This window comes from Dromiciops gliroides, chromosome 3 (genome assembly GCF_019393635.1).
Source record: "Dromiciops gliroides isolate mDroGli1 chromosome 3, mDroGli1.pri, whole genome shotgun sequence".
Lineage (NCBI taxonomy): Eukaryota > Metazoa > Chordata > Mammalia > Microbiotheria > Microbiotheriidae > Dromiciops > Dromiciops gliroides.
The window spans coordinates 637,738,920-637,753,103 of NC_057863.1; the positions used below are offsets into that span (position 1 = coordinate 637,738,920).

The window sequence follows — 14,184 nt, forward strand, 5'->3', positions numbered from 1 at the left end:
GCTTGGAACAGTACGAAGTTGACAATTTGATGGGAAGAGAAAACCCCCAAAAGGAAGCTGGGAGGGGAGAGGGGCCCCCAGGGTGCGAAGCATCTTGTTCCATAATGTCCCAACGAGGCAGAGATACAGAGGGAGGGTGGAGGGCAGAAAGGAAAGCTCTGAGACCTGTAGCAGGGCGGGGAAGGAGGCTGCTGGAGCCGGGTATCCAAGGAGCAGGATGAGATCAGCCATTTCAGCGGACTCTGCAAGGGGCACAACAGCAGCAGCAGAGGGGAGAAAGGAAATAAAATGAGTACAGGGTAAACTTGGGGGCAAGGGCTAAATGCCCATTTGGGGGGTCATATCCCCAGTCTGGGTACAGTGCCTGGCACATCCTAAGTATGGAATAGACAGATGCTCATTGAACTCGGTGGAAATACATCTGGCCTCTCTTCTGTCTTCAGGTTATGGGCACTATCTCTATCAAAATACCTTCTTTCGATATGAAGGAGAATGGAAAGATGGCAAGAAACATGGTAAGAACAAGAGATGCATTCCCCCCCCATTGTCAACAGAGAAGGAAAATTGGCTCAAAGTCTAAAAAAAAAATTAAAGAAATAAACCAGCTTTTAAAATGTTGGCTAAATCTTCTAAAATGATAGCAACTTCTGGGCTTCTTAGCCAGCCCTTCAAGTGGCAGCCCCCATAAGCTGCAAGATGAGAGCCTTGTGTGCCAGAGTCCATGGGAGATGGTTGTATAAGATGTTTAAGAATTGTCATTCTTAAATTCGGAACCGTGTCATGTCCTTTCTGAAACTGTCTAGAAGATCGCCATTTCTACTCAGTTTCAGTTTGACTCTCGCACCCCACCATTTGTTTTCTCAAAGCCTTACTTGGATGAAGGACCTTTTTAGCATCATTTTTTTCTTTCCTCCTTCTGTAATACTACTGTGGCTACTGAACGTGTTGTTGTTTTGACCTCATACTAAGAGAGATAACGATGATCAAATGTGTATTCAGGGGGCATTTCTAGAAGGACTCCCAAGGTTCTTGAAGGATACTAAGCTAAATATTAATTGCATTTTAATGCCTTTATCATCGTTGTACACATTGGACTGAGACACAATGATATCAAAATGCCTAATAATATTTTGGTTAGTATTGTAGAACTATCTGGAATGCTTTGCATTCCGGTGACTTTCAAAGGTCACATGTTGACTTTGTGTGGTGGGCCCAGATAAAAGAACCAACAAATCTTGAGGCCAGCTTCCCAACTCTGAAACCCGAGTATCTACCAACTTAAAGATTTATTATTATGGGGAAAAGGTTTTCATATTTTACTGAGCTGGAATTTGAATTACAATGATGTATATGAATCACTTTGCAAACCTTAAAAATGCTAAATAAATGTGAACTATTATTATCATTTCATTAGGTCATGGAAAATTGTTATTTAAGGACGGAAGTTACTATGAAGGTGAATTTGTAGATGGTGAGATTATAGGAAGGGGAAAGCGTTACTGGGCATCATCAGGTTAGTTTTTGTTTGATTGTGTCCTGTTTGCTAATTTTCACAAAGCATCTGTATTGTAAATGGATCCCCAGCTTTGGAAGGGCCCAGGAAAGATTTTCTATCTGCAGCTTGAGATCAAAGATCGTTTGCAGCGGCTGCATTCTACAAGGAACCCCTTCCACACACTGGCGAAAACCCTTGAGAAGTTCAGTCGATATTCTGTGAACTAAGACTGGAGATTCTCACATGCTGTTCAATTCCATTCAACTGAGTGTCTTCATGCCTACCTCTATGCTGAATGCTATAGCAGATAGGAGAGGTTATAGCCCTATTGGCAAATTAGATTTCCCTAGCTCACTTTGTGGGGAAGGGAAAGAACAATTAATTATTCTTTCTTTATTTTTCCTTTTCTTTAAGTTATTAAAGACATAGTTCATTTGTAGGGAGGTGAGAGAGAAAGAACAAAAAAACTAATGACTTTAGCTCTATACCACAATCAGGAACCCTAGCATAAAATGAGTTTTCAGGGGTGTCTGGATTTGCTGGGTTTAGTAAAAAATTCTTTTCTCTTCCTTCCTTTCTTCCTTTCTTTTTTGTGGGGCAATGAGGGCTAAGTGAGCTAGTAAGTGTCAAGTGTCTGAAGCTGGATTTGAACTCAGGTCCTCCTAAATCCAGGGCCAGTGCTTTATCCACTGTGCCACCTAGTGGCCCCTAGTAAAAAATTCTTAAAGAATTTGGTACAAACTCCTGAGAGCATCCTCTGCTAGAGTTCTGATTTCATTTCCCTAGCAAATACAGAGTGAATCAGGTATTCTGTGAGTGACTTGGATCCACACCATGCCTTCAGGCAAAGAGTGGGTCATTCACGGCCAAACTTCATATTTCTAGGCATGGATATAGAAAACCGAAAGAACCACACACACACACACACACACTCTCTCTCTCTCTCTCAAATTCAAACACATACTCACACTCACACTCACACTCACACAGGGGTAAGGGAAACACAACATTGAAGTACTTCCTATACTACCTACAAAATGTTTCATTGAATCTAGGACCAACAACTTTTAAGGGCCTTTAGTTTTCCCAACCTCAGGGAACATAGATTATGATTTATTAGTTTTAAATAATAATAGCCCTGTTCTCCCATTCATTACACAGAGTAGGTAATTTAAAAAGAGAGAGAAGATCACTCTTCATTCAATGAATCACTATTCATTCCAACAGTACAGTGTTGGCCACTATTGGTCTAAAGGCAAGAACGACATTGCAACAGCACCTGGAACATTAAAAACAGAAATAATAAACAAGAAAACCATTGATGAATCTGAAAATACTTCTTTCCTTTCTCTTTTATCTGATTCCAGGAAACACCTATTCTGGGCAGTTTCTTTTAGGTGAACTTCAAGGTCATGGAATAATGAAGTACAAAGATGGAGGAAAATATGAAGGGGAATTTTCCATGGAGTGAGAGAAGGTATGTTTTTGTTTAAGCATAATTAAGCACCATTTACAATTGTCTAGAAAATGCCCATTGCCAAATTCAGTCTCAAGGAAATTTTTGATGTCCTTTCATTTCCAAAGACTTCTGGCTTTTTTTCTTTTATATATAATCTGGTCAAGGCACAGCTACTTCTGGGTAACTGTGTCGACCGTGACTTGCACGTTCAGATTTTGAAAAACACCAGTGAAATGATATAGTCTGACTATCTCAATATCTGTGAGAGGTTTTGATAAGTTTATGCCCATCTCTAGTGTCGCCTAAAGCCATATGAATGGAACTTGGGCTCAACAGTCACTCCAACCAGCATCTGGAGGCAGTGTAAGCTCACTCTTAAATGCTTGCTCGCTTCTACTGACCAGTGAATGAAAACATAACAACAAATCCATTCTTTTTTTCTTTTTTGGTTTGTACTTGGGGTTTTGTCAGTGTGGGGACCCTCTTCGTGTAGAGAATCCCTTTCATCATGCAGATTGGCCACTCCTCTCTGTCTTGGCCTTAGAGAGTTTCTTGGGATACTGAGAGTTTAAGTGGCTTGCCCCTAGTCAGACATCCATATGTCTGAGGCAGACGCCCTGGCTGGCCTTCTATCCATAAAGACATTTCCTATCATCCCTTCCATAACTCTTGTAAAGTCAGGCATATTTTATTTTAAACACAAGCCGGATTGTCATCTTAAGTATCCTTTGCTCAGATCAAAAGATTTTAAGCATAATCTTTGCAGAAAGGTTCAATTTTTCAACTTCTCTCCTAATAGCTAACAGTATTGTCATATATTCTTCCCCCCTTCCCCTATCTTTGTGTTTAACCCTCTTATTCTGAAGGTCATCCATGCCAATAAGTCCTATGTAGTTTGTTGAATTTCCAATGACCACCTTCTGGTAAAACACTCAAATCTTCCTCTTCTCGTAGGTTATAGTCTAAAAGAAGGAGAGATATATCTAAATATGAGAGAGTCACAAACTCGGCTTCCTCTCTACATGTTACAACTATAAATATTTTCATAGTAATTTATAAAAATATAGGTTCCAGTTGAGGGTCTCTGACTGAAAGACAACAATGACTTATTTTGCTTGACCGAAATGGACCAGCCCTTTCCTTGTTTTTCTATTAGCCTTTCCCAATTGTCATTCTTCTTGGCTCACCCCTTTGTAGTCGAGTCTCTTGATCACCCTTTCCTCCTGGATGCCCTAGTCTTTCATAATACCCTTCTCTCCTGGGTCTCCTCCCATCTGTCCAACAGCTTCTTCCTGGTCTCCTTTGCTGGTTCTTTATGCTGGTTACTCTACAGGTGGTAGTCCTCCAAGGTTCTTTCCTGGCCCCTTTTCTCTGTCCTGTGTCAGTTAGTGATCTCACCCGTTCTCATGGGTTCCATTATCATCACTATGATAGATGGATAGATAGATAGCATTATATATATATATATATATATAGTTACATATGTCATTGGATAGATATATATTTTGCTACCTATGTGTATCTATAAAGATATTTAGATATCTTCTCTATAAATATATACCTATATAAAGACATTTACATATATCTCAGGAGAGAACAGATTTTAAATACATATGTACATATATACATATACACGCATGCACACATAGATATATACACGCATGTATACACATTCCTAGGCTCTCTCCTGAGCTCCAGTTACCTTTGGAACATCTTAAACTCTTGAATTAGATGTCCTATAGGCATCTCAAACTCCACACATCTAAAACAAAATTCATTCTCTTTTCCCCCCAAGTCATTTTCTCTTCCCAATTTCCCTGAAATTGTCAAAGGCAGCACCAACCACCCGGGCATCAAGACTCACAACCTTGTTGTATCTAGCCGGTAGGGTGGCTAGAGCTCTGGGCTTGCAGTCAGGAAGACCTGAGTTCAAATCTGGTCTCAGGCAGTTACTGGCTGTGTGATGCCAGGCAAGTTACTTACCTCCTTAACCTTAGTTTTCTCATCTGAAAAATGGGTATAATAGGAGCACCCACCTTCCAGAGTTGAGTGAGGAACAAATGAAGCAATATTTGTAAACCGCTTCACAAACCTTAAAGCACTTGAGAAATGCTGCTATTATCGTTGTTACTATTCTCAACCCCTTATTCTCATTACACACATGCAACTGGTTGCTAAATAGGGTCATTTCTATCTTTACAACATCTCCGGTGTGGATCCCCCTCTCCCAAATCAATCAAGCACAACCCTAGTTCACACCCATATCATCCCTCACCTGGACTATGAGACCGTCTTCTCCCTGGTCTCCTGGCCTTTGATCTCAGCCAGCTCCCATCCAGCCTCCACTCAGCTGAGTTTTCTAAAGTGCCATCTGACCATCTCACTGCCCCTGCTCCGGGAGCTCCCAGCATCAAGTATCGGCTCCTCCGCTTGGCCTCCAAAGCTCTCCGCCACTTGGCCCCTTTCTGTCTCTCCAGTCTCCTCCTACTCGTCTCTCCTCCACCTGCTTTGCCGCTGGCCTCATTGCAGTGCCCGGCGTAGTCCCTCCAATGGTTCCACCTTCTGTCTCCCTCTCCACACCTGGAATGCCTCCCTCCTCCCCTCTGCCTCTCAGCTTCCCCAGATGCTGACACTTCCCTATCCCACATGGCCTTCTCTTTCCTCGGGGTGTAGCTTGTGAATGCCTGACGGTTTACATGTGATTTCCTCCCTGACCACATGAGCCCTTTGAGGACAGGGAGATAAGGATGTACATATATACACACATATATATTATATATATAATTATCCATTGTCATATATGTATATATGTCACACACACAGTGCACACCTTTCTTTGTATCTCAACTACACAGTACAGCACCTAGCACATGATACATGCCTAATAAATGCTTGTCACCTGGCTGACTGAATTTGTTCTTCACTATTTACATCTGGAGAGACCTGTTGATAGTTTCCGCCACAGAAGAGGAAAGAAGAAAAACTCCCCTTCTAACTCAGTAGGACTCATGCCCTGTGATCTGATCCCAAGGTCAAATTCCAGTGTATGAAAACCCAAATACCACAGAGATACGTGGAGTCCTTCCATCATTGGTCCTGCAGATGAGTCCTACATTCCCTTCCATTTACACCTCCAAGTGATTACCTATTTTTATTTATTTTTTTGTTTGTTCTTGTTTTTTGGTTTTTGGTGAGGCAATTGGGGTTAAGTGACTTGCCCAAGGTCACACAGCTAGTTAGTTGTCAAGTGTCTGAAGCCGGATTTGAACTCAGATCCTCGGGACTCCAGGGCCGGTGTTCTATCCACTGGGCCACCTAGCTGCCTGGTGATTACCTATTTTTATTTTATTTTATTTTATTTTATTTTTGGTTTTTTTTTTTTAGTGAGGCAATTTGGGGTTAAGTGACTTGCCCAGGGTCACACAGCTAGTAAGTGTTAAGTGTCTGAGGCCGGATTTGAACTCAGGTACTCCTGACTCCAGGACCGGTGCTCTATCCACTGCACCACCTAGCTGCCCCGATTACCTATTTTCAAAAGATGCCAAGTTAAATGCAAATGTTTCTTTATCACTTTCTAGCTATTTAACAACTGATTTTAAGTAAAATGACTATGGATTCTGAGATTCAAGAAATCACAGATAAACCCTCAAATTATAGCACCACAGAATGTTCAGTGGCATCTCCTTTTACAGATGAGAAAACTGGGCACAGTAAGATGAATGTATCTGCACTTCATAAAAATGCCTAAAATGGACCCAGATCACTCCTCCTCATATAATGTGCTAGAAAGGTACTTTGATTATTGTTACTGAGAAGCCCCCCGGAGTAAAAAAAAACAAACTATGATTTTAATAATTTTGGTTAAAAGTTAATCAAACTACCTACAGCGCTTCCATTTTTTAATTTTGTCAGAAAGGAGAAATGACAATGGAAATATTCCCATGACATTTCTGGGCTTTCCAGAACCACCTGAAAACAGTGAAAAACTTTGATGAAGCCATATTCTCTTGAGATTTATACTGGGCCTGTAAGGGGTGAAAACCCATTAAATGGACTATCTAAACTAAAGCACCCCTATCCTTATTGGGAAGTGAAGATTTCTTCTGTAGTTAAAAAAAACAAAAACAAAAACAAAAAACCATCTTGGCTAGAGCTAACAGATTTTTATCATAGCCATAAGGCATGATTTTTTTTTTATCATATGTATGAAATTTAATTTTCTTTTTCTTTTCTTTAGGGCATGGGTCCCTCATTGATAAAAATGGACAAATTTACGAAGGCTCATTTCACGAAAATAAAAAGCATGGTGTGGGACAGATGATCTTCCAGTAAGTCTTATTGATTCAGGATCCCTAAGAAAATTGTTTATTTCCTTGTGAAATGTTGTGTCAAGTCCAAAAAGATGAGAAACAAATCTGGGCTCAAATTCATGAAACCCAGGCTTCCTATTCTGCATTTTCCCTACCTAATGGATTCATTGAACACATGAGATATCTTTTGTAATCGATAGAACTCTGTGTGTGTGTGTGAGATTATATGGAGAATCATATATCCTGAAAAGCACTGATATATAAACCACCCCCCCCACTGTTTTTAGCCATAGTTTTGCTTCCCTCTCCAAAACACTCATATGCTAGTTAAAATACATTTTAAACCGCTTGCTTCTTTGTTAAAAATCAGTCATCACTATACTTGTTTAATAAGAAAAAATCCATACCCTTAAAAAACAAACAAACCAACCTCTTCTCTCTTTCCGCCCTCCCCAAACCTTGCAACCTTATCCTTGAGTATCTATCTCGATTTTAGTCTCAAGATCACTCAATATCTGTGTAGATTATACAGTGAAAGCTTGTAAGAAATTTGAAAGATGACACTCTCTGGCAATATATCGGCTTTCTCCTTTCAGAAGCAAGGCAGAATGTTATATGTTTTAAACATATTTAAAACAAATTCTTCAGGCAGATTCTCACATGCAAAATTCTGCTTGTGGCATCCTTATATGCAGTAAAAACTAGCTAATGTAGTGAAAAATATGAAACATCTTTTTCTTTTTATTCTTCTACATTCTTTTTTTATTGGAACTTGCCAACCCCGTACCTTTTCAACCGAATAAAACAGTCTGCACTGATAGAAAGGAAGTGTTGGGGACCTCCCAAGGGTTAGAAAAATACTGATCTCCCTGCACTGTAAGCAGGCCCGTCCCAGCCTTTGTGTGAGGAATGACAAGCCTTTCATTTGAGTGACTGAACAGCAAGGTTCTCAGGACTTTTCCCTTTTGTGGGCCTTCCAAAATCAGGGACGAGGCAAAAGGTAGGATTTCATAAAGAACCATCTGTGCGGTATCTATTTTTGCTTCAGTCGCTGGTGGAAAAGTCTTGAACACTAGTCACAGGAATCCATCTGAATCACTCCCTGTCAGCTGGTCTCCCACTTCCCCAGGCGAGTGCCAAAATCTTGTTGTGAGGCCCATCAACTCATCTTCTATAGGATTCCATTTTCGTGAGGGAACCATTTGCCGCCCAACAGCAGGTGACTAGGTGGAAAGGCCTGGGCCAGCAGAACGTTCTGTCTAACCAACTGGTCAGCCTCTCGCTTCCAGCCTGATTCCTCTCTTTATGTGATTTAGCAATGGCGATAAATATGAAGGAGACTGGATTCTGGACCGGCGCCAGGGCCACGGGGTGCTGTACTGTGCGGATGGATCGACGTATGAGGTACCTGGGAAGCCTCTTTAGGGGCGTCACATGAGGGGCCCCTCCAGGGAGGGAATGGCCACATCCAAGCCGATGGTTTCTCAGGCAGGTGATGTGTGTTCCCTGTTCTCCAGGTCAGTATTGCGATGGACCCATGTGACCTTGGGCTAGTGCTTTCCCTGCTCCGGGCCTCACTTCTTTCACCTTCCACTTTAAGTGTTGAGCGCAATGCCTTTGGAGGTCCTGTCCATCATTAGCTCTGTGTAGCCCCATGAGCCCGCCCATCCGCCTCCTACTCTGGGAAGACCGAGAATCCGTCTGAGCAGAATTTCTGAGACCTTGCTCCATTCGAACCATCCTCCACAAGAACAACAGGCCCCTCATGAGTCTTTGCCACATGAATTCATTTCATGGCAAATGTCGCATTTCCTCATCGTTTCAAGGAGGAACTCTCGCTGCCGATTCACACTTTGGGCAAAATGGCGTTAGGGTTTTATAAAATGCACTTCACCTGCTCTCGTGGCCCCAGTTCAATCTGCCTCCAGGTTGTTTCTTTAGTCGAGACAAATGGTTTTATTTTCTAAACCTCAGATCAGAGGCCACAGTGGAAGGAAGCCACAAGGAGACCTTGCTAGGTTTATGTAAGAATGAGAATTGGCGTTCCCTGGCTCCCTTCCACACCGAGAGCAGTGACTAATGGAGAGTTCTCTTCCCTGCAAAGAGTGTGCACCATAGTGCCCTTCAGAGCTGGGGCAGCCAAGAGGTATTGGGCGCAGAATGAAAAAAAGAAACTTGGGCGGTGGGAATGATATTGCAATTTGGGAATAATCACCGTGTTTGGCTTCCGGGAAACCTGTTTTTAGACTCGATGCCGCGTTTCATTAAGGTAAGCAGGAAGACTGGCAAAAGTGAGATTTAAGGCACAGGTTTTCACACAGGAGAGCAGGCCCTCCCTGGTGCCCCTGGGAGCACATGATCTGTCGCCTCTCATTGCCCAAGAAACGCAGGAATGCCATCCATGCATGAATCCAGGAAGTAGAACGCTCCTCCTGCTGATTATCTATCTGTTAACATGTCTGCCATGCTCCATGCCCCAGAATGCCTCACCAGGGCGATTTTCAAGGGCTTTATTCTCCGTCCCCAGGAAAAACAAATGGCCGTGAAAATAACAAAGTGCTTTGCCAACAGCAAGTGACCTTCCCAGGACTTATAGTCTTTCTCTGCCTGGACCTCTTGGCTTGTCTGCGCAGTCCTCAGCCGCATCCCCCACAGCTTCATGGGAAGGTGCAGGACCACAGTCCAGCGGGGCCCGCTTGGCCACCTGGCTCATCAGCAGGTTTCGGTCGCTCTGTCTGCCCCTTTCTTGGGAGCGTCCATAGTTACTCAGTTGCTGCGGGCAGCAAGCGAGGGAGCTAGGGCATGGGATTATGGATGCAGGCACTTCCTCTTTCTGAGTTCCTAGGGCAGGACCCCAGGCCTGGGGTAACTGAGTCACTCTCACCTTACACAGGGAAGAATTACCCACCCTTCCAGAATACCAGGGAGCCCATAAGAAAAGAATGACGGGCAGGTTGATAGCAAGGGAGCCCCATTTCTACCTTCCTGAAAAAAACTGCTAAATGGTATTCTATGGTAATTACAGCAACGGCCTCCTCCTGGCCTTGGCAGCTCATGTCCACTAGGTGGCTCTCTAGCATCGGGGTAGGGTCTCCCCACCTCCGAGTGAGATGCTCACTTCTCCCTTTGGGGTTGTAAATGTTTAGAACTATACTTAAATTTACAATTTAAATGTGTTCAAAAGTGGGGGAATACGTTCAATGGGAAAATGTCACACAATTTGGGATCCAAACAATGCTTTGCTGATTTATTGCTGATTTATTAAGCATTCACATGGAAACCCACAGATTTATGAAATGTGCAGAAAATAAATTTCAATAAAAACATGCTCTTAGCATTCCCCTCACACATGCGATTTTAAAGAGTGCATTGGTATGTCAGAAAGTAATAAAAACAAGGAAATTCACGGGTAAGTTTGCTATCACGATTTAACTACTTGTACTGTCTTAACTATAATGTATCATACTGTCATTAGGCATGCATAACCAGTCTATAAACCCCGTCAATCTGCCTAACAGAAGCCTGGTAAGGACTGCACAGTGTTTTCAATTCCTCTGCTTGTTAAATCAGTATTTTCTACTTGTGGGCCCCATACAAATTTGAATCACGTTTCTTCACAGTTCTAAAAGCTTGGTGCTCCTTGGCGTGTTTAGTGAAGGGTGTGTAAGAATGACTCTCTGTCCATGATGTATTTCTCCTGCATTTTACCCAGTTTGGCAATTGCTGAGGCTTCCCCTCAAATGTAGGAAGTTGTCAACGGTAACTAACCGTGACAGCTCCAGGGCCCAAGGGAGAGGAGATGACACCTACATGCAGAAGACAAGCCAGGCCTCGTGCACATGGTCCCAGAAGGAGACACCCAGTCCAATCTCCCTTTTAAATGATGAAGAAAATGAGACCCAGATATGGAAAATTCCTTTAAGGCTGTGTCTCCTCCCCACCCCCATGTGCATGCACACATTTCAGTCAAAAACTGGTTATTGGGGGCAGCTAGGTGGCGCAATGGATAGAGCACCGGCCCTGGAGTCAGGAGGACCTGAGTTCAAATCCGGCCTCAGACACTTGATGACTTACTAGCTGTGTGACCCTGGGCAAGTCACTTAACCCCAATTGCCTCACACACACACACACACAAAAAGCTGGTTATTGACCGGATTGATATTTTTTCCCTGATAACTGGTAGAGGCATGATGAGAGTCAGGCAGGCCTGGGCTGAATACTGACACGGAGGGGCCATGTGACCCTTGATAAGTCACTGGACCAGAGTCTGAGATGTAGAGCAGATAGCAAAAGGAGTTCCCTATGCTGATAAAACCACAGGTCTGGTCCCAAACCAAAAGCCTAGGGGTCAGCCCGGATCAGCCTTTTGTTTTCCCCTTCAGCTCTGAGAAGCTTAGCAAGAGAGCTGTCAGCAGCCAGAGGGAAGGCACACAGGTGGATTTTACTTTCAGATTGATGTAAAAAGCAGAATTCTGTGTCCAGCGATCGGGGCCACATTTAGAAGGGACAGTGAGGGGCAGCCAGGTGGCACTGCAGTGGATAAAGCACTGGCCTTGAATTCCGGAGGACCTGAGTTCAAATCCGGCCTCAGGCACTTGACACTGTGAGATTTAAAATTGGATATACGAGCATTAAACCTTCCCTTTAACTTTTCCCTTATATATCTCCCAGACCACTAAGAAAAAGAAGCCTCTGAGCTTTAATCAGTGAGAGATTAGCTTTTATTGTTTGGGAATTAATTAGACAACAAAAAGGTGATACTGATTATGGAAATAGGAAAGTAGAAATACAAATGAATAATCTTAGATCTAAGCTTAGTCTATATTCCATCATAAAACTCACCAAATCCCAAAACTGCCTGCCAGGCCGAGAACCAGAGGTGACCACCAAAAGCCTGCACTGTCAGGGCTAAGCTGCAAAGCCAGAGTGACAGCGAGAACTTCTGTTCCACTCTCAGTTTTAAGTTGGCGTCCCGGAAGTACGGCATGCTTGGCCAGTTCTCCAAGCAGCAGCAGGCGCACGGCCATTCGTCGTGGTCTCCTCCCCAAAAGGGCGGTCCTTCAAAAGCCACTTCAGTAGCATGCGCTCAACTCTCAAATGATTAAGCTAAAACTTACGTTTTTTACCACAACACTTACTAGCTGTATGACCCTGGGAAAGTCACTTAACCTTTATTGCCCAGAAACAAAAAAAGGGACAGTGACCAGCCAAAGCAAGTGCTGGGAAGGACAGCTGGAAACAAGAGAGTCCTTGAGCCTACCTCGCAGCAGCCCCAGGTGAAGGAGCCAGGGATGTTCAGCCCAGAGAAGGGAAGATTGGGAGGGGACATGGAAGCTACCTTCCAGTATTTGAAGGCAACTCAGGCTATAGCCTCTGCAAAGGGTAAGTCCTTCAGGAATGGAGAAATGACTTCAGGACAAAGCATCCGTTTGGGGATGTTGCCCTCAGTACCAACAATTCTCTAGCCCAGTGGTTTTATCTACGTGGGAAGATGATGTGGAACAAGGGAAAGCCCACAAAACAACCAAGAGAACCTCTTTTTAACTGAGGGGCACCATAGTGGGGCCCATATGCAGATCGAGGAGGAGAGATGCTTGAGGAATTCTGCACCTCTCTGGTGAAGCTGGCTGGGAATATGTGCATTCCCTTCCATTTCCATGGACTCTCACTGAGGTCAGGATCATGGAACTGGTTCCTTCTGGTGTCTCTGTGTCATTAACACATGGGTGCCTTGCACCCTCTTAGTCGTTTGGAGTCCAGGGTGCTCCATTGGCTCTTTCCCCGCTGGGCTCAGGTCCTCTGCCCTAACTCTTGCTTTTGCTGCTTCTGGACTGAGGGAATGGCCTGTGGGGAAAGAGAATAGACTTGTCCAAGTAGTCCCAGAGGGACAGAGTGAGGAAGGAAGTTATAAGGAAATAGATGTTGACTCTCAATAAGAAAGAATCTCCCAACAGAACTGTCCAACAACGGATGGGATGGGTAACCTCATTGGACTTATTGATATGTTGCAGACAAGTCTTTACTACCTCAAAATTTGGAGATGATCTGAGAGGGAAGGAACTGTAATGGAGAGGGGCTGGGAAAGACTGCTTGTAGAAGGTGGGATTTTAGTTGGGACTTAAAAGAAGTCAGGGAAGTCAGGCATGGGGGACAGCCAAAGAGAATGTCCAGAGCCCAGAGATGGAGAGTCTTGTTTGAGGGACAAATAAAAGGCATTTTGTATTTGCTCCTGGAAGCAATAGGGAGCCACCGGAGGAGAGAGACAGAGACAGACAGACAGACAAAGAGACAGAGACACAGAGAGACAGAATGTGTGTGTGTGTGTGTGTGTGTGAGAGAGACAGAGACAGAGACATGGACTGTTATCTGAAGGGATAACAGAGAAGTGAATTTTTCTATAACTGTTTTTCCATTTTCTCTCATTCCCTTTAAGCCCTTTGGCTCCAATTTAGGGTTTTATTGCTCACTTTGGAGTTCTCATTTGGCCACATCTTGCTCCCCATCTATGCTACATCCACAGGCTGAGGAGTAAGCTTTCTTAAGGCCAGAACTGGAATGCTTTTATTTTCTTTTTCTTTCTTTTTTTTTTTTTAGTGAGGCAACTGGGGTTAAGTGACTTGCCCAGGGTCACACAGCTAGTAAGTGTTAAGTGTCTAAGGTCGGATTTGAACTCAGGTACTCCTGACTCCAGGGTCAGTGCTCTATCCACTGCGCCACCTAGCTGCCCCTGGAATGCTTTTCTTTGTTTTACTGTAGCATCTCGAAAAGATAGGACTGAAGCAAAAATGGAGGCCAGTGGCAACAGGGCCGCTCATCAGACACAAGGCCATATGATATAAGCTTGCATTAACATTTTCTAAAAATTTTCCCAAGTTAAAAATCATCTGAGAGCGAGCTATCTGGGCCATGCCATCGTGGTT

The 14,184-nt window shown here is 43.5% G+C and overlaps 1 protein-coding gene across 1 annotated transcript in view; it reads left to right on the plus strand.

The window, feature by feature from the left end:
- MORN1 (MORN repeat containing 1) overlaps positions 1–14,184 on the plus strand; it is a 66,834-nt gene that overhangs the window by 7,575 nt on the left and 45,075 nt on the right. Inside the window, 6 exon segments of the mRNA XM_043993864.1 lie at positions 444–515; positions 1,415–1,513; positions 2,863–2,952; positions 2,955–2,972; positions 7,192–7,282; positions 8,581–8,668. Of these exon segments, the coding sequence (XP_043849799.1) occupies positions 444–515; positions 1,415–1,513; positions 2,863–2,952; positions 2,955–2,972; positions 7,192–7,282; positions 8,581–8,668 (458 nt within the window).